Here is a 26377-nt window from a genome sequence, read left to right as displayed (position 1 = left end):
ATCAGCGATTGAAGGTCATTATACCACTTCTCCTATTACACAAAACTCAAAACATCGCACACCCAATAAAATACTGTCGTATGTCGTAAATCCTTCCCAAGTCTGTTTTTACGAGTTGAAAGTATGAAATTGTAATAATAAAATAGTAAATTATAAAAGCTTTTGGTACCTATTTACTAAAATATTTTTACAGCAGTATTTTACTAGGAATATGTTAGGAGAAAATCCACAAACGATTAGGGAAAACACGGGAATTTTACCTGAAGCAAGTAAAGAGATAGATTTGGAAGTAAATCCCGAAAAGACGAAGTTTGTGATTATGTCTCGTGACGAGAATATTGTACGAAATGGAAATATAAAAATTGGAAGTTTATCATTTGAAGAGGTGCAAAAATTCAAATATCTTGAAGACACCCGGAAGGAAATTAAATGTATGTGTGTGTAAGCAATGTATGTATGTATGTATGTATGTATGTATGTATGTATGTATGTATGTATGTATGTATGTATGTATGTATGTATGTATGTATGTATGTATGTATGTATGTATGTATGTATTAAACACTACAATTTGGTATACACCCGGTGGCAGTGATATATAATAATATTATACAATAATAATATTACAATAAAATTTAATAAAATTTACAATAATAATTGCAGGAATAAAAAAATATAAAAAATAAGAAGTAAAATAAACGTAAATCTAATTCTCAGTATAATTAAGTAGATGCAATAAACCTAGGACTATGCAGAATAAATATGGGAATTGCCTGTTATTATTCGATTGAGAAGCTTCTACCATCCAGTCTGCTCTCGAAAAATTTGAAAGTTAGAATTTATAAAACAGTTATATTACCGATTCTTGTGTATGGTTGTGAAACTTGGATTCTCACTTTGAGAGAGGAACATTGGTTAAGGGTGCTTGAGAATAAAGTGTTTAGGAAAATATTTGGGGCTAAGAGGGATGAAGTTACAGGAGAATGGAGGAAGTTACACAACACAGAACTGCACGCATTGTATTCTTCACCTAACATAATTAGGAACGTTAAATCCGGACGTTTGAGATGGGCAGGGCATGCAGCACGTATGTGCGAATCCAGAAATGCATATAGAGTGTTAGTTGGGAGGCAGAAGGGAAAAAATACCTTCTGGGAAGCCGAGACGTAGATGGGAGGATAGTATTAAAATGGAGGTGTGATATGATGGTAGAGACTGGATTAATCTTGCTCAGGATAGGTACCAATGGCGGGCTTATGTGAGGGCGGCAATGAACCTCCGGGTTCCTTGAAAGCCATAAGTACTAGGAAATATATCTTAACAAATCACAATTTTCGAGTTAGACACTATTTTACTGGAGGGTGCGATATGTTTTCTTACGTAAGTAATGCCTACTTGAGATCTTTTTAAGACATGGTGAATGTCAACCCCTGTTATTCCTCAGTTATTATTCCCGTACAGTTATTCGCTTTTTTGTTTTTTCATAGTCAGGCTTGGGGTTCTTAAGTAATTAATGCAGGAGGATAGGATATGATTTGTGTTGTTACTGGACCATACAAAGCGGCGTCGCTAGCTATTGTATAACAACCTCCTCAGTTTGCACAGTCTGTTGACGTTTCAAATCAAACATTTAGTATTAGTATTAGTATTTATTTATTTAGTATTTATTTATTTAACCTTGTGGAGATAAGGCCGTCAGGCCTTCTCTGCCCCTCTACCAGGGGATTATAACTATAACATGAACAATAAAATTACAATTAATATTAAATTTACAATTACAATTACAATAAAAATTAAAGTACGACAAGAATACCTGATTAATGAAAGCTAGACATTTTATCATAGAAGTTAAGAACAAAGAATATTTTTGTATTTACTGAATTACAAATTAAACATATAATAACAAAATAATATAGTGATGAAATTACCGGATATTGAAATATTTTGTGATAGATTAAGAGAACTATTTACAAGAAACCGTGTCTGAACGAGTCTCAATTACTGACCAAGTGCCTAGTAAGTTTGCGTTTGAATTGAATTTTATTTCGACAGTCCCTTATGTTAGCAGGTAACGAATTCCAGAGTCTTGGCAGGGCTATTGTGAAAGAGGATGAGTATGGGGACGTGCGATGGGATGGTATTGTTAGTATTGTTTCATGGCGAGAGCGTGTGTTCAGATTGTGGTGGGAAGAAAGGTAAGTGAAGCGAGACGACAGGCACGAAGGAATAGAAGAGTTCAAGATTTCGAAGAGAAGGAGAAGTGAATGTAAATTTCTTTTCTTATATAGTTTAAGCCAACCTATTGCTTCCAGGGATGGGGTAATATGATCATATTTACGAACATTGCTTACAAAACGTACACACAAATTATGAGCACGTTGAAGTTTCGTTTTGTTGTCGCTGGAGAGGTCAGTCAGTAAAATGTCATCATAGTCAAAATAGGGAAATACAAGGGTGTGCACAAGGGACTTTTTTAAGCAAGAGGGAAGATGAACATTTATCCTTTTTAGGACATGGATAATAGAATATACTTTTCTGCAGGTTTCTGTGATTTGCATGTCCCAGTTGAGATTATTATCCATGTGAATGCCAAGATTTTTTCACCGATGAACTGAAAGGGATATGCACTGTACTTACTTTAACGGGGGAAATGTCGAGGTGCTTTACAGCGTCGGTTTGCCGTTTGTGTCCTAATATGATTGCTTATGTCTTTCCAGGATTGATATTAAGATGGAATTTCTTTGTCCATGTCACAATCAAGTCAATGTCTTCGTTCAATTTATCTATAGCGTCATTTATTCGGTCAAAGCGGGAAGAGATGTAGCATTGAAGGTCGTCAGCATACAAGTGATAGCTACAATGCCTTACATGAGATGTAATATCATTGACATATATTGTGAACAACAATGGTCCGAGTACCGAACCCTGTGGTATACCTGATGTTATGTTAAGCCAGGAAGAGTTTCGATTCCCGGATACAACAAATTGTCGTCTTTCCCGTACATAGGATTCGAACCAACTCACAGCAGTCTCTGACAAATGCAGATTTCTCAATTTATGGGTGAGCAGGTCAAAATTTACAGAGTTGAAAGCTTTGCTAAGGTCAAGAAGTGTTAGTATTGTTACTTTATGCTGTCCTCAAGTGACGGGCTTCCATGTCTCGTACTCTAGTGATAGCGGAAAGTTCGAATGTATAAACAGAACTACAAATGAAAATATAAAACAATACAGCAATATGTTGAGGAATTCGGCTCTAATTATTTTTTTTATTGGTTATATAATTATGATAGAATTCGAATTGTGTACTGCAGAAAGAAGAAGAAATACTTACTTACTGGCTTTTAAGGAACCCGGAGGTTCATTGCCGCCCTCACATAAGCCCGCCATTGGTCCCTATCCTGAGCAAGATTAATCCAGTCTCTACCATCATATCCCACCTCCCTCAAATCCATTTTAATATTATCTTCCCATCTACGTCTCGGCCTCCCTAAAGGTCTTTTCCCCTCTGGCCTCCCAACTAACACTCTATATGCATTTCTGGATTCACCCATACGTGCTACATGCCCTGCCCATCTCAAACGTCTGGATTTAATATTCCTAATTATTTCAGGTGAAGGATACAATGTGTACAGCTCTGCATTGTGTAACTTCCTCCATTCTCCTGTAACGTCATCCCTCTTAGCCCCAAATATTTCCTAAGCACCTTATTCTCAAACACCCTTAACCTATGTTCCTCTCTCAAAGTGAGAGTCCAAGTTTCACAGCCATACAGAACAACCGGTAATATAACTGTTTTATAAATTCTAACTTTAAGATTTTTTGACAGCAGACTAGATGACAAAAGCTTCACAACCGAATAATAACAGGCATTTCCCATATTTATTCTGCGTTTAATTTCCTCCCTAGTGTCATTTATATTTGTTACTGTTGCTCCAAGATATTTGAAGTTTTCCACCTCTTCGAAGGATAAATCTCCAACTTTTATAGTTCCTTTCGTACAATATTCTGATCACGAGACATAATCATATACTTAGTCTTTTCGGGATTAACTTCCAACCCTATCTCTTTACTTGCTTCAAGTAGAATTTCCGCGTTTTCCCTAATCGTTTGTGGATTTTCTCCTAACAATACAAATTTAATACTGAACAGCATTGCCATGCTAAAAGACATCGTAATGAGCCAAGAAGATTATGTTGCGCTGTTGTAAAAGTTGTTCTTCCTGAGAGTCAACAGCCCCCACAACAAATTAAAAACTTACTTATCGAAGTACATCCGTTATCAACACACTTTTTATATAATATAATATCGTCGCCTGAATGCAAGAACTAGGTAACTCGAAATTTGCGTTTTTTAGTTACCTCTTTTATAGCATAGCAAAAATCGCACAAAATGTAATCCAGGATCTAGGTAACTGATCGAACGATAACAGCGACATCTATTTTCCAATATAACAAATAGTTAAAAGAAAACGAGGCGTATTCCTTAGTGCAATAAATAAGTAAATAGGCGATGTCACAAAATATGAAAAATCAAGTTACCTAGTTCTTGCATTCAGGCGACGATATAATATAATATAATATAATATAATATAATATAATATAATATAATATAATATAATATTAGTACATTATGCAACGAGCCTATAGTGGTAGTAATGAAGACGCAAGTATGTTTGTTTATGAAACGAGCGAAAGCGAGTTTCATAATTTTCATACGAGCGTCTTAATTACCATTATAGGCAAGTTTCATACGACTTTTCATGCTCGACCATATTTCTAACTTGAAAGTATTGAAAATTAGGTCTTTTTATGGTTATGTGCGAACTTACCTGAATTGTGAGATGTGCGTAGACGCGAAAGTATTGATTTTTTCCGAGGCCGAATGTCATTGACCTTGGCACAGAATAAGAATGAACATTATTCTGATATAACCTGGAAAATGATTTAGAATTGAAAAACGAGATGACAAATTGAATTTATTTGGATATTATTTACAATTAACGCTAATTATTATAGTAACAGGTCCACACCTGTGGAGTAACGGTCAGCGCGTCTGGCCGCGAAATCAGGTGGCCCGGGTTCGAATCCCGGTCGGGGCAAGTTACCTGGTTGAGGTTTTTTCCGGGGTTTTCCCTCAACCCAATACGAGCAAATGCTGGGTAACTTTCGGTGCTGGACCCCGGATTCATTTCACCGGCATTATCACCTTCATTTCATTCAGACGCTAAATAACCTAGATGTTGATACAGCGTCGTAATATAACCCAATAAAAAAAAATTATAGTAACAGAACATAACCTTCTGCGACAGTATTGGATTTCCAGCCTGCGTGACTTTTCGCTAGTTGTCTGTCGATTGCATATCCGAGAATAATCGATATAACGGTACAAAGCTGACTTGTCATTGGCTGAAGACCTGTACTTTAATGAGTAGGTGTACTTTAATGACATGCATTAAAGGACAGCTACCAGGTGTATAATTACTACATTTCGGCATTGTCGAGCATATAATATAATATAATATATTAATAATTTAAATACAATTTGAATTAAGTGACATATTAAGCGATTTATCTTACTATCAAACACGAAATTTCGCTGGACCAAATATCTTATTTTAATTATGTAATTACTTTATATTATTTCTAGCAAGTGCAGCGGAGCGTAAGGGTACGGCTAGTGCAGAAATATTGAGGGATTACTAAATTTAATATTGAAGAGCATTGTCGTGGTAAAATACATCGTCAACAAATTCACATGTTGGGTTGAAACGAAAGGGAGGGAATAATGCATATACTGCATATCCAAGCATGCAATCCGAATTTTTTGCAGACGTATGCCACGTGATGGTAAGGGCTGATATTCCGTTAAATAAATGACAAAAATCCATGTTTCAAAAGTTTCATGGGAAAATACACAAAAAGGAACTTTCCAGAGTGAAACGACAATATGGAAAAGATATTTAAAACATGCCTATGGAAAATTACTTCTTTATGTAAGAGACACTTTGTGCTTGTGATGCCTGCATGATAGCAACTGAGAATAAATATTTACCTCTAAAGATACAAACTTTTTCGTATTCATGTTGTAAATACAGTGTCTATTGATAATGCAACACTGTTGATATTGTACATATTGTAACTATAATGTCTATTGATAATGCAAGATGTTTGATATTGTACATATTGTAAATATGGTGTTTCAGAAATACTTTGACAAGCCTTAGAAGCATGTTCCTCACACCAAAACAAGAAAGAGTTCATATAAACGTAGTCCGAAAATCCTTATTTTTAGTTATTAACCCATTAATGCCCAGCGTATGATTAAAAATACGGGGTGAAAAACATTTTTTCATTAATTTCCCTTTGACTTCAAGTTAACAATTTTTTTCGTGTAGGGAGTACATGGATGTGGTTTAAGATTCAGGCATTGTTGAATGCTCTGTGATCGTTTCTCTTGTTGGTATGAGGTTTCTAGTTTGGATCTTAAAAATAAGAAAACATTGATTAGAATAAAGGTACTTATTTTCAATATAAATTATATCATGAATTATGAAACTAGTTCTAATATTACTTGTTAGGTATTCGTGAATAATTCAGGCTATTTGGTGTACATGCATCTTTGTATAGAAGCATAGCAAATTCAGTTTCTAAATATGGTATGAGATATCATACGCTGAGCAGTAACGATATCATTTTCTGTATATTCTGGTAGATGAATTCTCCTTGGAGCATATGTGAAATGGACGGAAAAAACTTACAAACTGTAAGCCTAGAGCAGAGGTGTTCAAAAGTGGAGTTTTAACTCCAACCCCCTGGAAAGAGGTCAAAGAGGTATACTACGGAATACTGACGTATTATCTCTTCCGCGCAGGGTGAGTGAGTAGGCTACTCGAGACAGTGGTGGCATTTAGCTTACTGTTGTTTATTACACAATTCGAGGAACTGTGAAATATGCCGTAATGAAAGATTATCCATATATCATAAGATCTATGGAAGACATGTATCAATACCTTGGCATTTTGCTTTTGTCTGGATATCTCTAATTGCCTTCGCAAAGAATGTACTGGGAGATTCGTCCTGATAGCCATAACATTCTAGTTGCAAACTGTATCACCAGAAACAAATTTGAAACAGTTCATCATTTCATTCATTTCAATCACAATAACACAGTTGACAAGAATGATAAAATATACAAACTTAGGCCACTCTTCAATCGTCTAAATGAAATGTTCCGGAACATGGTTGGCATTGATCCAAATTCATATTCAGTTGATGAAGCAATGAAACCATATTTTTGTCATCACAGCATCAAGCAATTCATACGATGAAAAACAATCAGATTTGGGTATAAACCTTCGTGCTTGACGAGCCTGCAGTGTACCTTATAAAGTTCGAACCGTATACAGGGAGAGTCGAACGAGCACCAGGGATGACTCTAGGAAATGCTATCACATAGATGCTTTGTGTTGGATTGCTACCTGATGACAGTAAACTGTTTATAGATAATTATTTCACTTCCTTTGGGTTATTGTAAAAATTTTCAGCAGTAAATATCACGTGCTTTGGAATTATAATAGCTGATGGAATTGAAAAGGCACCTCCAAAGAATCTGAAAAAAAAAATCCGTTACAGGTACTTGCCATGCCATCAAAGACACATCAAGTAATCTGACGATGGAATGACAATGCTCAGGTCACTATAGCAACAAATGCAGCAACACTAGATGTAGTTTCTTTAGACTTATGCTCACGGTGGAGAACTAAGGATAAGAGCAAAATCATTGTTCAACAACCGAAAGTTATAAAAATGTATAATGCGTGTATGGGTGGTGTGGACATGTTTGGCAAATTGAGAGGACTCTATCGACTTCGACTATGGTCCAAGAAATGGTACTGGCCCCTTATCAGATTTTATATCAATGGATCAGTAGTCAACTTGTTGATGCTGTACAGACAATATCAGAAGGCAGTATCTTTGCTGGCATTCACAAGACAAATTGTAAAGTCATTGCTTGCAACACCACTAATGGGCATTTCTAAGACTGTAACACCTAAAGGGAGGAACCAAGTTCTCAATGAAACACATTATAGACTTGATCATATAGTTGTCTGGTAAAGCACTCGGCGCAGATGTGCTTACCGTGGGAAATGTGCTAAATTTTGTTGCCGTCAAATGTAATGTTGATCATCTTGATACTTGTCTTCTAAAATATTATATAAAATGAAGGAAACAAAAAAAAAATGTTGTTGAAGTATCTAAAATGATAATTAAAGTGATTAGACAAGGATATATTGTTAAAATATTAGTTCAAAATTCCTTTCTTACATTGTAGGGGCCTAATAAGTATTTGTATGAAACTGATACTGTAACTGTCCAGCGTATGTTATATCATACAGGTCATATCTACCATACCGGAAGAGAAAAAACTGTATTTTTTGTGTATTTGTACTCAGTAAGGTATAACAAATATAATATTATAAAATTATAGGATTATGAATTCCTTTTTTTATCTGGGCATTCATGGGTTAATGAAAGAACATAATGAAACATCTGTTAGATATTGTGAGCTTGGTAGCAAGTGTTGCAACTTCAATTACTTCAAAAAGAGTCGACCTGATTGGCGAGTTGGTATAGCGCTGGCCTTCTATGCCCAAGGTTGCGGGTTCGATCCCGGGCCAGGTCGATGGCATTTAAGTGTGCTTAAATGCGACAGGCTCATGTCAGTAGATTTACTGGCATGTAAAAGAACTCCTGCGGGACAAAATCCGGCGACGCTGATATAACCTCCGCAGTTGCGAGTGTTGTTAAATAAAACATAATATTTTACATTTTAACACTTCAAGAAGAGATGATATTTTTTGTCCACTTAGACATATTTTCGTATTTTAGTAGTGAAAACGATTAAACAATAACACAAAGATTAATTTTTTCGTCCCACATATATCTGTTATGGTAACAATTGTTATTAGAGGAGAAAAATTCGCTCCGGCGCGCGGGGATCGAATATTTCTCCTCTAATAACCATAATAACACAGTAAGATAGAAGGATTTATAACTGACAATCGATAATATTTTCATATTTTTAATATATCAGTTACATAATTAAATTATATACTTTGGAGAAGGTGGGTACAAAGCAGCCCCTTTGGTCTTGTAAAAAAAAATAAGGTAAACCTTTTAAAACTTCAGAAAAAAAAAAGACTATATCTTTAATTAATTCCCAAAACTAATATTTTAAACAAACTACTGAAGTAATTCTCCTCCGACTTACAATCTATCATCTATTTAATCTCGCGCTCATTGGTATTGCTAGGGTTAATACAAGTCTTAACTTTGATTATTTTTACTTCCTGCTTACATATTATTCCATATCGTGTATTTGTGTTTGACAAATGTGAATGATGTAAAATAAACAATAAAGTAAACACAGGTAAAACATACAGATTTTGTTGTTTTCCCACATTATTATTATTATTATTATTATTATTATTATTATTATTATTATTATTATTATTATTATTATTATTATTTACCTGCAGGCTTACTAAAGGCATTACCAATAACCAAAAGTGTATTTAAAAATAGGCTTAAGGTAGCATATTACGCACACTATTTAAAGGGTGTAATTGATATTTTGTTATTAGAAGTGTTGTATAAGTGAAGAAGTGTGTTGTGTCAGTGAAGTGTGTTTGTGTCAGTGAAGTTTTATAGTTTATAGTGGCAGTGCAAAGTATTTGAACAGTGAAATGTTTTTGAAATGTTAGTGAAATCAGGATAGTATCAGTGAAATGTGTCGTAGTTACAGTGTGCAGTGAGTGAGTCGACAGCGAAATAAGTGTAGTGCTGAAAGGTACTTGTGCATGTATGAACATATCATACTCGTTGGATTTAGTTCTAACTTAGGGTTAAGATACAAATTAGATTTACTTTAAATGCTATTTAAAATGATCGTGCTTCATTTAATTTAGGATGCTCCTTGTTATTATCATTATACTATTATTATTCTTATTCTTATTATTATTATTATTATTAATTGTTTATTATTAATTGTCATTATTGAGTGTAATTAGTTACCACTGCCACCGGGTATATACCCATTTGCAGTGTGAATAAATACACATACATACAGTAACCAAAAATGTATTTAAAAATAAGTTTAAGGACTTTATTGATAGGCGGTAGTATATTATGCACAGTATTTAAAGGGTGTAATTGATATTTTGTTATTTGAAGTGTTGTATAAGTGAAGAAGTGTGTTGTGTCAGTGAAGTGTGTTTGTGTCAGTGAAGTTTTATAGTTTATAGTGGCAGTGCAAAGTATTTGAACAGTGAAATGTTTTTGAAGTGTTAGTGAAACCAGGATAGTATCAGTGAAATGTGTCGTAGTTACAGTGTGCAGTGAGTGAGTTGATAGCGAAATGAGTGTAGTGCTGAAAGGAACTTGTGCATGTATGAACATATCATACTCGTGAGTTTTAGTTCGAACTTAATTTAAGATACAAATTAGATTTACTTTAAATGTTATTTTAAGTGATCGTACTTCAGTTAACTTAGGATGCTCCTTGTTATTATTATTATTATTATTATTATTATTATTATTATTATTATTATTATTATTATTATTATTATTATTATGCTTTATCTGCAGACTTACTAAAGGCTTTACCAACAACCAAAAATGTATTTAAAATAGGCTTAAGGACTTTATTAATAGACGGTAGCATATTACGCAAACTATTTAAAGGGTGTACTTGATGTTTTGTTATTTGAAGTGTTGTATCAATGAAGAAGTGTGTTGTGTCAGTGAAGTGTGTTTTTGTCAGTGAAGTTTTATAGTTTATAGTGATAGAGCAAAGTATTTGAAATGTTTTTGAAGTGTTAGTGAAACCAGGATAGTATCAGTGAAATGTGTCGTAGTTCCAGTGCAGTGAGTGAGTTGTCAGCGAAATGAGTGTAGTGCTGAAAGGAACTTGTGCATGTATGAACATATACTCGTGAGTTTTAGTTCGAACTTAATTTAAGATACAAATTAGATTTACTTTAAATGTTATTTTAAGTGATCGTACTTCAGTTAACTTAGGATGCTCCTTGTTACTATTATTATTATTATTATTATTATTATTATTATTATTATTATTATTATTATTATGCTTTATCTGCAGACTTGCTAAAGGCTTTACCAACAACCAAAAATGTATTTAAAATAGGCTAAGGACTTTATTAATAGACGGTAGCATATGACGCGCACTATTTAAAGGGTGTACTTGATGTTTTGTTATTTGAAGTGTTGTATCAATGAAGAAGTGTGTTGTGTCAGTGAAGTGTGTTTGTGTGAGTGAAGTTTTATAGTTTATAGTGGTAGAGCAAAGTATTTGAAATGTTTTTGAAGTGTTAGTGAAATCAGGATAGTATCAGTGAAATGTGTCGTAGATCCAGTGCAGTGAGTGAGTTGACAGCGAAATGAGTGTAGTGCTGAAAGGAACTTGTGCATGTATGAACATATCATACTCGTGGTTTTAGTTCGAACTTAAGTTAAGATACAAATTAGATTTACCTTAAATGTTATTTTAAGTGATCGTACTTCAGTTAACTTAGGATGCTCCTTATTATTATTATTATTATTATTATTATTATTATTATTATTATTATTATTACTATTACTATTATTATTATTATGCTTTACCTGCAGACTTGCTAAAGACTTTACCAATAACCAAAATGTATTTACAAATGGACTTAAGGACTTTATTAATAGACGGTAGTATATTATACGCACTATTTAACGGGTGTAATTGGTGTTTTGTTATTTGAAGTGTTGTATCAGTAAAGAAGTGTGTTGTGTCAGTGAAGTGTGTTTGTGTCAGTGAAGTTTTATAGTTTATAGTGGTAGAGCAAAATATTTGAAATGTTTTTGAAGTGTTAGTGAAATCAGATAGTATCAGTGAAATGTGTCGTAGTTACAATGTAGTGAGTGAGTCGACAGCGAAATGAGTGTAGTGCTGAAAGGTACTTATGCAGGTATGAACATATCATACTCGTGGGTTTGAGTTCGAACTTAGGGTTAAGATACAAATTAGATTTACTTCAAATGCTATTTTAAGTGATCGTAATGCATTTAAATTAGGATGCTCCTTGTTAATATTATTATTATTATTATTATTATTAATTGTATTTATTATTATTGTAATTATTGAGTGTAATTATTTACCACTGCCACCTGGTATTTACACATTTGCAGTGCGAATAAATACATAGGCTTCATCATCATCATCATCATCATCATCATCATCATCATCATCATCATCATCATCATCATCATCATCATCATCATCATCATCATCATCATCATCATCATCATCATCATCAACGACGAACTCCTTTATTAATTGCAAAAGTGTTTGGTTTGCTTATAGACAGTGTGTTATAAGGTGTAATGTATGTATATCGAGCAAGGGAAACACTGAAGGAGGCTTGAATTCGGCGTAGCTCAGAGCGCTTGGTACGTAGAACCAAGGACCCGGGTTCGATCCCCGGCGCCAGAGCGAATTTTTCTCTTCAAATATAAAATTAAAAGTTTTGCTCCTTTAGCTTTTTTAGTAGCTGCGATATAAAATAAAAATGAATTTCACTAAATTTTTTCAGGTCAATGGTATACCTTTAAAGGCATTACCATGTTATTTATGTGGAAATGCTGGAAAGAAATTGAAACAAATTATCTAGGATCGGAAAAATTTGTGAAGGCTGTGTTGAAATGACGAACATCACTTATAACGATTGTAGTTTTATTTCCAGATTTTTTAAATATATAGTAAATCGTCGTTACAGCTATAGTTATTTTTTGGTTGAATGAACAATAGTTGAAATATTTAAATTGATATTTGTAACATTCAGAAATGCTTATTAGGCAAAAGACAAAAATGACGAATAACATGTTTAGTGGTGGGCATACAAAAGAACATAACATTCAATATTTATAGTATAATACATGTTTTATGATTTTATGAGAATATTGTAATATGGACCTGATCAAATAACAATCCAATTTTTTCAGATAATTAATAACTGCAGTGCTCATTTTCAAAACGTCTCTTGTCCACCTGATAACGAAAATTAACTTTCTATATCCATGTGTTCTTCAAATATAACTCTACATAAACTATCATGATTCAGCTTCAGAACGCCCTGTAAACCACTAAAATCTTACGTTAAATGTGACTATTGGAATCAAACTTACTTTTGTAAACAGCAAAAATTGCGACATAATATTAGTTCCAGCTTTGAAATAAAAGTCTCATGTTCCCATTTGATTCTAAATGCACCCGAACTTTTTGGTTTCGTAAAGTCTCTTGTCTAACTGGTAAATTATTTTTATCTAGTAACGTTTTTCGTGATTTCCTGTAAAGTTATGGGAATAGACAAGTGTCGTTTTGAAAATAAGCTCTTCAATTACATGGTGTAACAGATTTACACAGAAAATATTTTTCCCCATAAAACAAATACGCAGCTATGACATTCATTGGGTATTAAAATGTGAATGAAAACGCACTTAAATAAGCGAAGTTGAACAACAGCTACAGGAGTTTTCTTATACCCCAGTGTTCTGTCTTATCCAATCCCTGTAAGCAGAGACTCTGGTGTAGACCGTTGGGTATCCTATTCTAGCACAGCCATTTGCCCAGGATACCAGTCCAACAAGAGTTCCATCCACAAACAGTGGGCCGCCGGAATCACCCTGTGAAACATAGAATAAGGTCATAGTTAAATCACAGTCTAGTATATACAGTCGCGAAACTCAATACGTAGTAAATATGCAAACATTAGATAGTTGCTCACCACTAGGATCGCTAATATCGCCTCATTACAGGCAATGCAAAATAGTACCGTCACAGTCTATTGTTTCTAGCACCCTCAAAACTCAAGCTTCGTGACTGTATATTAGTAGACTGTGGTTAAATCCTACACCCTGGACAGTAACATACACATTATATTCCTGCTTCTTTTATTCCAAATCATACCAGAAATATGCTTTGATGTTATTATGGTGAAACGAATGAAGACATTTCATTGTTGTCATAGTTACAATGTTATAATTGTTTCCTGCTCCAAGGAGAATTTTAAATGTTGGGAGTTCAAAATGAATCAAGCTGTGTTTAGATACTCGTAAGTGCACAAGTTTAAACATAAATATTCTAAAATTTCACAGATTCCATCCAAAAATAAGCGTCAAACCTTAAAAATTTGAATCTCATTGTGAATTTATTTTGCGTACAGTCATTACCATGATGTTTCTGTTTTCGTTTTTACTATATCCAATATAAATTAATATTTCACAGGGAGTTACACCTGAAAGCTAGATTTACACTTGGAAATTTCCCTCCGAAAAATCTTTGCAATGTTCGATATTGATTCCATTGGCGAGCACTGTAGCCAATCATAAATTACGATATTTTTAACCTTCGAAAAACTTTTCAATAAAGATTTTCTTAATACGAAAAATTTTCAGTTTAAGATTTGATAGAAAAATGTACCGATACAGAAATAAAATTTGGAGCCCCTTTATTGTGTAATTCTCGCTTACAACATATTGCGCATGTGCAGTAAACAAGACCCCCTGTATATATGCTACTTGCGGACAGACGTGCGAAATTGTTGCCTACATACAGGCGGACTCCCATTAAGACTAGCTCCAAATTTTAATTCCGTATCTGTACAAATCCTGCTGTTGAATGTAGTGCTGCTTATGATTAGATTTTCTCCGGAGCGGTTGTTTGCGCGCTTTCAATCGGAGACCTCCTGTTACCTCCGATTGATACCTCGCAGGTTGCATATGTGCTGTGGCGCAGACATACTATTTTCCGCTGAGCATTCCTTTAATCGGATCAGGTAGTGCTTCGAGTCCGCTGGCGTCCGATGACTGTAATTTGTTGTTGTTTATGCTCTCTTTTATGTTGATCTCTCTCTCTTTCTTCGGCTCTTTTTTTTTTCTTGTTTTTGCTTCAAGTGCTACGTTAGCTGACAAATTTTTTCTAGTTTTAAAATTCATAGTATATATGGAAAGGCGCATTAGTTTTATGTCATTGATCAAATTAATAACATTCAATCTAACTGCAAAACTAACGCAGAAGTAAAGCTTTTCAGTAGCTAATGTAAACATGTATACTGTACGTAGTTCTCCTAGAAACTCTCGTTTAATCGCAAACAGTGTTTGTCAATTATTGTTCTAATCGGTTTAGTTTAACGTAAAATATATTGAGGGAGCTTCAGAATGGAACAAAAGAAACGTGGGCTATCAATGGGTTAAAATTTACTGTCCAACATAATTTATTCAGATTCTTCACCGGACAGGATTGTGATTATTATGTTAAAGGGTGTCAGTATTTGAACTGCCTCTTCTAAAACGCGCCACTATTTCTCTGTAATAAAAATATAAGCGGATATCAACTTAAGAATAATTGTAATTATATTATTACCAGATGTTTCTTTAGTTTCATTCAGAAACTCAATATTTTAATCCAAACAGTAAAATATAACTCAAGTTGTTTTTTAAATATTTCATATGTTTTTATTGCCTCGAAAGTTGCGTTTTAGAGAAATTTCAAGACTTTTCCCATACCGTGGGCCTTTGAGAGCAATAGCACTTAAACTATTTAAAAAGAAATCGTATCAAATGTTTTGCGTAATTGTTTTCATCAAGTTCGCGTTTATGCGATCGCTTCAAATGGTCTAACACATTCGAAGTTCCACCACCCTTAGAGTAAATTCGCCCACAAAGTTTACAATGTGCGAATTTATTATTACATTCAACTAAATTAAAGAATTTCCATGCGACGGATAGCCTATCCGATTTTGTGCCATTTTATTCCACTCACAACTACCGTTAGTCCGTACGCGCCGGTCGTCCATGAGCTATCTGTCGCTTCGCTCCGAACCACCGCATCCTTCCGTATGTCCCCTGTTACTACAGTCAGTCCGTACGCGCCAGTTGCCCTTGAGCTATCTGTCGCTTCGCTCCGAACCACCGCATCCTTCCGTATGTCCCCTGTTACTACAGTCAGCCGTACGCACCGGTCGTCCTTGAGCTATCTGTCGCTTCGCTCCGAACCACCGCATCCTTCCGTATGTCCCCTGTTACTACTGTCAGTCCGTACGCACCGGTTGTCCTTGAGCTATCTGTCGCTTCGCTCCGAACCTCCGCATCCTTCCGTATGTCCCCTGTTACTACAGTCAGTCCGTACGCGCCAGTTGTCCTTGAGCTATCTGTCGCTTCGCTCCGAACCACCGCATCCTTCCGTATGTCCCCTGTTACTACAGTCAGTCCGTACGCGCCGGTCGTCCTTGAGCTATCTGTCGCTTCGCTCCGAACCACCGCATCCTTCCGTATGTCCCCTGTTACTACAGTCAGTCCGTACGGGCCGGTCGCCCTTGAGCTATCTGTCGCTTCGCTCCGAACATCGCATCCTTCCGTATGTCCCCTGTTACTACAGTCAGTCCGTACGCGCCAGTTGTCCTTGAGCTATCTGTCGCTTCGCTCCGAACCACCGCATCCTTCCGTATGTCCCCTGTTACTACAGTCAGTCCGTACGCGCCGGTCGTCCTTGAGCTATCTGTCGCTTCGCTCCGAACCACCGCATCCTTCCGTATGTCCCCTGTTACTACAGTCAGTCCGTACGCGCCGGTCGTCCTTGAGCTATCTGTCGCTTCGCTCCGAACCACCGCATCCTTCCGTATGTCCCCTGTTACTACAGTCAGTCCGTACGGGCCGGTCGCCCTTGAGCTATCTGTCGCTTCGCTCCGAACATCGCATCCTTCCGTATGTCCCCTGTTACTACAGTCAGTCCGTACGCGCCAGTTGTCCTTGAGCTATCTGTCGCTTCGCTCCGAACCACCGCATCCTTCCGTATGTCCCCTGTTACTACAGTCAGTCCGTACGCGCCGGTCGTCCTTGAGCTATCTGTCGCTTCGCTCCGAACCACCGCATCCTTCCGTATGTCCCCTGTTACTACAGTCAGTCCGTACGCGCCGGTCGTCCTTGAGCTATCTGTCACTTCGCTCCGAACCACCGCATCCTTCCGTATGTCCCCTGTTACTACAGTCAGTCCGTACGCGCCAGTTGCCCTTGAGCTATCTGTCGCTTCGCTCCGAACCACCGCATCCTTCCGTATGTCCCCTGTTCCACCTACGGTAGTACCGGAGATCACCGGTGGAGAGCTTTATTCGTAATCTGCGATTCCTCCGCGGTAGTAGTCACTCCGATGAGCAGCACTGGTTGAAGGTCACATTAATGTACTTACACTACACGAGCCCTTGACTTCGTCAGGTACAGCAGCACAGATCTGACCATCGTATATAGGATAACCCATAATTTCATAGACGCTGTTGCATTCATCTTGATTCACGATGGCGATATCAACTTTCTGGAGGGTGTCAGGAATAGGCCCACCTTCCTGCAAGAAAAAGTAAATTTTTTCATGAGATTCTCATACAGTAATTTTTCCTCACATGGTATGCCCACCTAAGCATCCTTTTACAAAACATTAAGGACACATGTGCATTAATACACGCGTGGTCACATAAAAATACACTATTGTACAATTATATCTAGTAGGATGAACTTAACCTCTCTACGAGTAGCCACATTTTCCGAAACATTGTCACGATCGCACTTGACACAAAACTCTACTTTCTCGTATATTGCTGACATAGCTTTAATCGTTCAAGTAGGTCTTGTTTCTATAGAGCACGTACGGTCAAAAGACCCGTGCGTTGGCTTTAAGAGAAAATTATTATAGTGTAGTGAATCTGTATGTATAATATTACTGAATAAATCCATCTATCTATCTAGTACATATAGTCACGAAGCTTGGGGTGATTTTTTGCATTTATCGCGTTACAATGGTGCAAGGGGTTAGCAACTAAGAGTACTAGGAACAATAGACTGTGCGATAGTAGCGATCCTAGTGGCTAGCAACTAAAGTTCAACTGTCATTGGATGCATATTCCTTACGTATTGAGCTTCGTGATTGTATGTACTAGCACGGCCGACTTGATGTTACCTTCGCTTTTTTGTATACGGCCTTGACAATAGTAATCTTATGTTGAAATTGGATAATTTCTCAATTCCACCACGAGGAGCTGTCTGCCAAAGTGTGGTGTCCACAGAAGAAATACTCAATATGAATTAAAATAAATGATTAAAGAGTAATAATAACAATTATAAAAATAAATAAGAAAATAATAAGTGTTATTATGTTTAGTGCTGTTAATTATGGTAAAAGCGAGAGTTTAAAAGCAGGGAAGAACACACATATTAACCTGTTCAGTTTAAGTAACATGATGACAGAGGCGTAATTTTGTAGTTCATTCACTGGGTAACACCCCTAGGCTAAACTACGATGTAATTATTTACAATAACTTGTACTAAGTTTTATAATTTCACTCACTGCACTGATACATTCCACTTGATATTGCAGATTCAAGAATCATAGTTTCAAAATTTTGCGTCTCAGTGGATTATAAGCAGCATTCTTCGAAGGAACAAGCTTTTCAGTTAAAGCTGCTGCAATGTTATCTAGAAGTGGCCTAATAAATTTCACAGTAGTGATATTAGCAAGTCGTTTTTGGCCGTCTTCATCACAAATTGGCATTGCGCAATTTTACTAATTATAACCGTACAAGAAACCATACACACATTCCTCAGTGAACCTTGGGAGTCAGTGCCATCTGACGAGAATTTCATATTTTCTCGATTACAGATTTAACACAGGGATCAAAATGAATTGTCAAGGCCGGTAAAGAGGAAGCGAAGCGAGCATCAAGTCGGCCGTGGTACGTACTAGACTGTGGTCTTGTATCGCGATAATTTTTGCAACTCGACTTATAACAATCAATTTATCGAATGGTAGTTCTTTTGTTTAGTCAGAGTCGCCATCTATTTCCCTGTAAATCGATGAGCATGAATCCCAAGGTATATGGATTTACTATAGGTAGAGCCACTCGGCAATTTCCGCTAGCAGACGAACTCGTGACGTCACTTCGGAAGCTCGTTAGCCACGGGATGCATTATGGCCTCCTAGCACCGAAGTATTTGTAACAAGTTATCGCACAAAATTCTTTTAAACGACAATTTGTTTTCTGTTTAACTTTTATTTGTGAGGAAAAATGTACCACTCACAAAAGGAAACTATATTAAGCGTGTCTTATCCCTATGTGTTACAAGTAATTTCATCTTCTAAACTGGAGAAGAGTTTGTACGAAATAATATTTTTGTATCAGAAAATATAGTTACCCTTCATAAGAAATGTTCGTTATTAAGTAGAACAATTACATAGTGAATGCCAATAATTTCCTAACATAATAAAAATGACAGAAAACATAACACATTAATAAATATTATTAGAACATGCAGAAATAATAAAGCCATGGGTAGGCCTAATTATTTCTGATAGTAGGCCTATGTATTTTAATTAATATAGGCACATAATTTTTCCATATAGATTACTATATCATTAGTCCTATATTTTCAAATACTCGGACGGACACGCTGTCGGTCTCTACCTGATACCATTAGATGGTTATATTTCAGTTTCGGGCAGATTTTTATTTCACCTCCATCCATAGATAAAATATTCTCGATAATGGTTTTGTTAATTATCTTCCCACTGGGTAAAGTAAAACCATCGTCAATGAAGTGGTTTCTCAATAATTTTATCATGTGTGGCACATCTTGGAAAACCCATATGCGCTTGGTGTCATCACTGGGGTTATCAAAACAACTTTTCTTGTGATCTACTTCCAAATCCTTCCAGACTCTCTTGTTTTTCCCACCCATGTCACTTACAACTCCCGCAATAACAACACCCACCTTTTGCACTTCTAAAATGATTTCTTTTAGCAGTGATCCTGTCATTGTAACGTCAAAATAAAAAAATATTGGCTGCTTCCAATTACTGCATAGCGCTCGAACCATTACGACTTGTGCCTGGCTGTGGGGCCCATAAACTTTATCCTCATCTTGGTCATAGCACACTCTTGCATCCACATTCATTTCATCAAAACTCAGGATACATAAAAGTTCATTTTTTGTTAAATTCTTGCATTGAGTTTGCATCATAAATAAAACATCACTTAATATGCCAGGCCTGCACTTAAAGGAATTGGAAACCCAGCGCCTTAGAGTTGACAGTGATGGTAAGGGGATTCCTACACTTTGCCTTAAATATATGTAGCATTTCCTCGATATTGAGCAGAGTGTCAAGGCTCTGCTTATATCTTCTCTTGTCCATTTTGGCTTCTTTTTTGTCACCAACAAGTTCTTGATCTGGTTTTCTGTAAAAATTTTTCTCAAAACAATGGAAACTCTCTCTTTTACCTTTGCATTAATTCTGTTCTCAAGTTGCTGTATATGTTTACTTTGGTGCTCAGAGCCAAGGTCAGTGACTTATTTTTAAGTTTTAACTTATTCATTTCAGTTTGTTTGTTTGTTCATTTGTTTATTATCTTTCTCTAATTTGTCTAACCGTGCTTTCAAATGTCTTTCTGAGTCACTAGTGCTATCTGTAATTGTACCAACATCAAACTTCTTCTTCTTGGGTGATAGTGTCTTCAATCTCTCAAGCCCTCGCTTTCTTGAATGTCGATTAATCTGCCTTGTCTGTCTGTCACCTACCGTAATTTGTGGTGACTCTGGCTGGTGTGAAGATGAAGCCTCTATATTCATCTTGTTTGGTCTTGAATCGATGTCCAGATGCAATGAAGGAACTGCAGAAATTTTAAGCATCTTTTTAGGTTTAATGTTCAAGAGCTCGGCTTTCAGGTCCCTCTCATAATCTTCTGGTAGAAAATGAACACTACACACGGTGGCATTTTTAATGTTGATTTTGTCTTTCCTTCTGCAAGCATGAATCCATTGCTTACAAATACTGTCATCCTTGGGAAAGGTGTGGTAAATCAAATCTGAACCTTTAGTCTTACGATTATAATTTTTACACGAAAACACTGCGCAACCGGGCATGGTAAATAATGCAATATATTTTAGGCACAAAATATTTACAATATACTAATTAACTTAATACCACGTGGGCTAACTTAAATACATAACCTATATACTACGATTATAAAACACGTGAAAGCCCGAATTAACAACAGTAACTGCTATAAATATAATTCAGTTCATTATAACACATTTTTATTTGGAAATATTCCACTATGAGTGCAGATTTGTCACATTTAGGGCACACGTAACCAGAATCACTGCTAGAAAACAACTTATAGCTTGCTTTTAATTCATACTGCCAATTGTTTAGCTTCCTCGGTGACGTCATGCGTCAACTGTCTAAAATTTACGTGTCTGCGCATAGCCGTATGAGCACCCCCTGCATGAATCCATTAATGTAACGAGGAAGTATTAAATGAAGTGCGAAATCCTACTTCCACATCTACATCTTCATCCTCTAATTTCATGTTTATTGTATCTAAAAAATGACATTCCTTCATTCAGATTTGATAACTGCGTTTCCAACAATTGTTCATTTAATTAATGTATTAATCAAGTTATTTGATAATTATATTGTAAAATGTTTAAACTAAGTTATGATTTCAGCAGATAATGAAAATCTATTTCTGTTATAATAACAAGAGAAAAACGCAATGTAAATAACATTGTTAAACTTGTATTTCGTTTTTCTCAATTGGCATTACTGAATAACATTCAATTTCTTTATTGCAGTAATCGACGTTCATCTGTTTCAACTCCACAATATCCGAAAAGTAAGTATTCATAAATACTGTATAATAATTAATATACAATAAATATATAATAATAATTATTATTAACATTTCGTGAGAGAATTTGAGGGGCATATTATTTACATGTTCATTTTATTGACGTAATAGTCCTAATAAATGTCACTCGAGGTCTGAGATTACTATAGATAATTAAACGCTGAGGGCAACATATTTGCTAAACCGAGGACCTGTGGCTCGAAGTTTTCTAAGTTGCCCGAGATGTATTAATTATTAATAATTCCCGAGTTTCTATGTCTCACGTCTTTATTAGAAAATAAGTTAAATGATAAGCACGGGAACGCCATTTCGTAGCGCTTTAGCAAGACTTGTGGTTTCTGTTGCATTCAAACAATTAAAATACGATAATTTTATCCAAGGAGATCCGTTTTTGGTGCAAAAATAATTCGTTTGGCGTGTTTGTTAATAATTACGAAATGGCGTTCCTGTGCTTAATATTTAATGAAAAAGAAATAAGAGTTAATATATCACATTAGTTTGATGAATATTTTTGGCAATTTTATATACTTCAGGATCAACAATGAAGTTCTTAATGAAATGGTAGTTTCAGAAGCTGTGTAAATTGAAGAAAAAACTCTCTCGCAACTGTCTGTGACCATGTCAGTTCTATTTCAGCTCCGCTAAAGACTAATTCGTGTTTCATTTTATTAATTTCTGTGTTTTATATTTTGTTCAGTTTCAGAAGTTGTGTAAACTGAAAACCTTGCAATAGCCTGTAACCATAGCAAACTTTATAGTCCCGTGGGAATGTTATAAATCCATAATATCCGTGCGGGCGTAATGTAGCCTACTTCTTTATATATCCCGTATACAAGGGGTAAAACTACTACAATATATGAATAAGACATAAAATAATTTTATGCTCGACCATGTCGAAATGTAGTAATTATACACCTGGTAGCAGTCCTTTAATGCATGTCATTAAAGTACACCTATTCATTAAAGTTCAGGTTTTCGATTATTCTCGGATATGCAATCGAAAGGCAACGAGGGAAACGTCACGGAGGCTGGAAATCCAATACTGTCGCAGAAGTTTATGTTCTGTTACTATAATAATTAGCGTTAATTGTAAATAATATTCAAATAAATTCAATTTGTCATCTCGTTTTTCAATTCCAAATCAATTTCCAGGTTATATCAAAATTAGTTCATGTTATTCTCAGATTATATCAAGGTCAATGACATTATTGTTCCTCGGAAAAAATCAATACTTTCGCGTCTGCGCACGTCTCACAATTCTCGAACTATGCACAAGGTCACTTCCGCTCTTCAGTTAGATACGAATAAAATGAATACTTCTGAATAATTTCAAATTAGAAATATGGTCGAGCATAAAAAGTCGTATGAAACTTGCCCATAATGGTAATTAAGGCGCTCGTATGAAAATTATGAAACTCGCTTGCGCTCGTTTCATAAACATACTCGCGTCTTAATTACTACCATTATAGGCTAGTTGCATAATGTAAGTTACTATTAAGATCTTTAAAGAAGTTTTAAAATGAACTCTTACATACTGAAATTCCGCCCCAACCAATGACTGTTGCAAGTGCGCCATCAGCAGGATTTTGTCCTTGAGCTGGCAGAGAAATGGGTTTCACATTCACTCCATCGATTTGGAAGGGGTTCGAGACCTGAAAAATAATGTAACATTTAATATAACAGTAACCGACATTGAAATAAAGTGAAGTAGTTTAAAATATATATTAAAGTGTTAGTAATAGCTAAATGGAGATTGTCAAGTTTTTACGTATGTTTATGAGGATTATTTGACATTTTAGTGGTTGGAGATAAATTAAGTATTCATAATTAAAAGAAAAGGTTCGGAAAAGAATTGGTAACTGGTCAGTAAGTTGCTAGAAATGTAAGTAAATAATTTACATTAAAACAGCGGAGAGACTCGTTAAATAATGAATTGAAGGCCTCCCCGGAAAAAAGGATGTAACGCCAAATTCTTGAAAAATTTGATGTATGTGGAAAAAAGTAATTTTGAAGCATCTATTTTCAATAGTACAGGCGCTGGATGCAATAACAGGTTAAGTTGAAAACCTAGGTTTTGAGAAAAACAATGGGAAATTATTATAACAATGTGGAAATTTTATTATATATATACAATAACAAAGATTTTACAATACTATTTTAATACTTGTATATGAATATTCTTCGAAATTCGAAATTGTTTACAAATCTCATAGTCATGGCCTTGAGCAACTAGAAATAAATAATAATATAAGTATAACTATACATGATTGTAACCTACCTACTTGCTCATGTAACGCTTTGAGTATATCCTCACAAGTTAAATATTTAGGCATTATTATTGACCAACATTTAAAATGGGACAAGCATATCTCCTTTCTGTGTAACAGATTGCGTAAAACAATCCACAAATTTTCCATTCTACGCTCTTATTTACCTGTTTATGTTCTGCGTACTGTGTACTTAGCTCTGTTTCAATCAATAATTCAGCATGGTATTTTAGGTTGGGGAGGAATGGCAAAATCGACTCTCCGTCCTTCAAATTTGCTCCAAAAAAGAATGATCAAAATTTGTCTATATAAACCTTTTGATTACCCAACAAAATTAATTTTTCAGGAATTTGGCGTGTCAAATCTAGAACAAATTTATAAACAAAAATTGCTGATTTACTTCCATAAAAACCACAATAAATTTAAATATGATCCTCATGAATACCAGACGAGACAAAACTACAGTTTCTTTCTAAATACTCCCAAATGCCACACAACTGCTGGATTAAAACACAGCAGAAATTTTGGACCCAAAATATATAATACATTAATTAGAGCTTACCCTGAGCTAAGTACACTTAACACACATAGATTTAAGAAACAAATCAGATTAATTATTTAATTGTTTAAGCTAATTGAGTTAAAATTGTTACTCTAATATTCATGTACTTCTGTATTTTCTATTTGTATATAGACCCTGTTATTACATGCTGTATGTATTTTACCATTTATTAATGTTATTGTGCTGAATGAACTCTCGTAATTTTGTGATATATTTTGTATAACTGATCTGAACTGCGCCCGAGCACGAGCTTCTGCTCTTTCGGGCTGCAATGCCTAATGTAGCTCAAGTGTATAGTATTAATTAATATTATTATTATTAAAAAAATAGCCTACATATTACAAATTATTGTATAAATACAATGTAACTGGGTCACACCCGAAAAAGCAAGATGCTTGAGGTCGGGTGTGACCAATAATGAAAACTGGATAGAAGAAACAATAATAATAATAATAATAATAATAATAATAATAATAATAATAATAATAATAATAATAATAATTTCATTGAAACTGTTGCATGTAATTACACAAAGTTGAAAAAGAATAAGAAAAAAACAAACAAAAACAAGCAAAACGGTGCCATAGTCTATACATAAACATACTAAGTTAAGAATACAACATTGTTAAAGTGACAGAAAAAGAAAAAAAATAAAGAATAAGAATTTACATGATTATATTTTTAAAAACAGTTCAAGGACTTGTTTTTTGAATAATGTATTGTTTAGTAATTTTAATTTAGGATTCCTCTTTATGAAATCATTATATAATCTTGGACCGTAATTAGAACTGTGCCTTAGACCTGCTTCAGTCTTACATTTTGGTTCAATGAGGGGGAGCGAAATATTGTATCTTCTTGTGTTGTGGCCGTGATCGGATGATATAAATTTAGCTTGATATTTATGGTAGTGATTCAAAATAGTATACATATAAATTAGTTTGATATTTAAAACATTAAATTCTTTATATATTGTGATATGAATTGGATGATCAAAGTTTCTCCTTAAACATATTTTAATAATTCTTTTATGTAGTAATATTAATGGGCGAATGGTACTCTGTGATAATCCACACCGTCCTATAATTCCATACTGTATTATAGATTGTACTAAGACTAAAAATATTGTTCTCAATACTTTTACTGGCATAAAGCCATATAATCGCATCATTTATTTTGTATAATATTTTAGACTGTATAAATTATTCAAAACCAACACCAGTTATAATTTAAACTCAACCAAATTTTAAATATTTCTAAATAAATTATGGAAAACTTCAGTCGTTATTTCATAGAATAGAAAGTCTTAGACCTCTTAAATTAGATATCTAGGCATTAAAACCAATAGAAAAGTGTTGTTTTACTAATATACACGAACTTTATTGAATGAATAATAGTAGATTAAGACTTCAAGTCCACACCTGTGGAGTAACGGTTAGCGCGTCTGGCCGCGAAACTAGGTGGCCCGGGTTCGATTCCCGGTCGGGGCAAAGTTACCTGGTTGAGGATTTTTCCGGGGTTTTCCCTCAACCCAATATAAGCAAATGCTCGGTAACTTTCTGTACTGGACCCCGGACTCATTTCACCGGCATTATCACCTTCATCTCATTCAGACGCTAAACAACCTAAGCTGTTGATAAAGCGTCTTAAAATAACCTACTAAAATAAAAAAAAGGACTTCTACTTATTAAAATAATATACAATAAGAGTTTTTGAGATAAGCCCTATATTTTGTATGGAAATATACCGTAGAAACAAAATAGCATTTCTTTT

The 26377-nt window shown here is 35.0% G+C and overlaps 1 protein-coding gene across 3 annotated transcripts in view; it reads right to left on the bottom strand.

Annotated features, from left to right (window-relative positions):
* LOC138700351 (trypsin-1-like) overlaps nucleotides 1–26377 on the bottom strand; it is a 151590-nt gene that overhangs the window by 103780 nt on the left and 21433 nt on the right. Inside the window, exons 5-7 of one of the 3 annotated variants that reach the window (XM_069826921.1) lie at nucleotides 23314–23430; nucleotides 17290–17442; nucleotides 12764–13730 (exon numbers count right to left, since the gene is read on the bottom strand). The exons of the other annotated variants lie outside the window; for them this stretch is intronic. Coding sequence (XP_069683022.1) covers nucleotides 13584–13730; nucleotides 17290–17442; nucleotides 23314–23430 — 417 coding nt within the window. The 3' untranslated portion in view covers nucleotides 12764–13583. Of the gene's footprint in view, nucleotides 1–12763; nucleotides 13731–17289; nucleotides 17443–23313; nucleotides 23431–26377 lie in introns of those variants that run through there. 3 annotated transcript variants of the gene reach the window in all.

This window comes from Periplaneta americana, chromosome 5, assembly GCF_040183065.1.
Source record: "Periplaneta americana isolate PAMFEO1 chromosome 5, P.americana_PAMFEO1_priV1, whole genome shotgun sequence".
Lineage (NCBI taxonomy): Eukaryota > Metazoa > Arthropoda > Insecta > Blattodea > Blattidae > Periplaneta > Periplaneta americana.
Note: the sequence above shows the minus strand (reverse complement) of the source record. Positions and strands in the feature narration are given on the sequence as shown.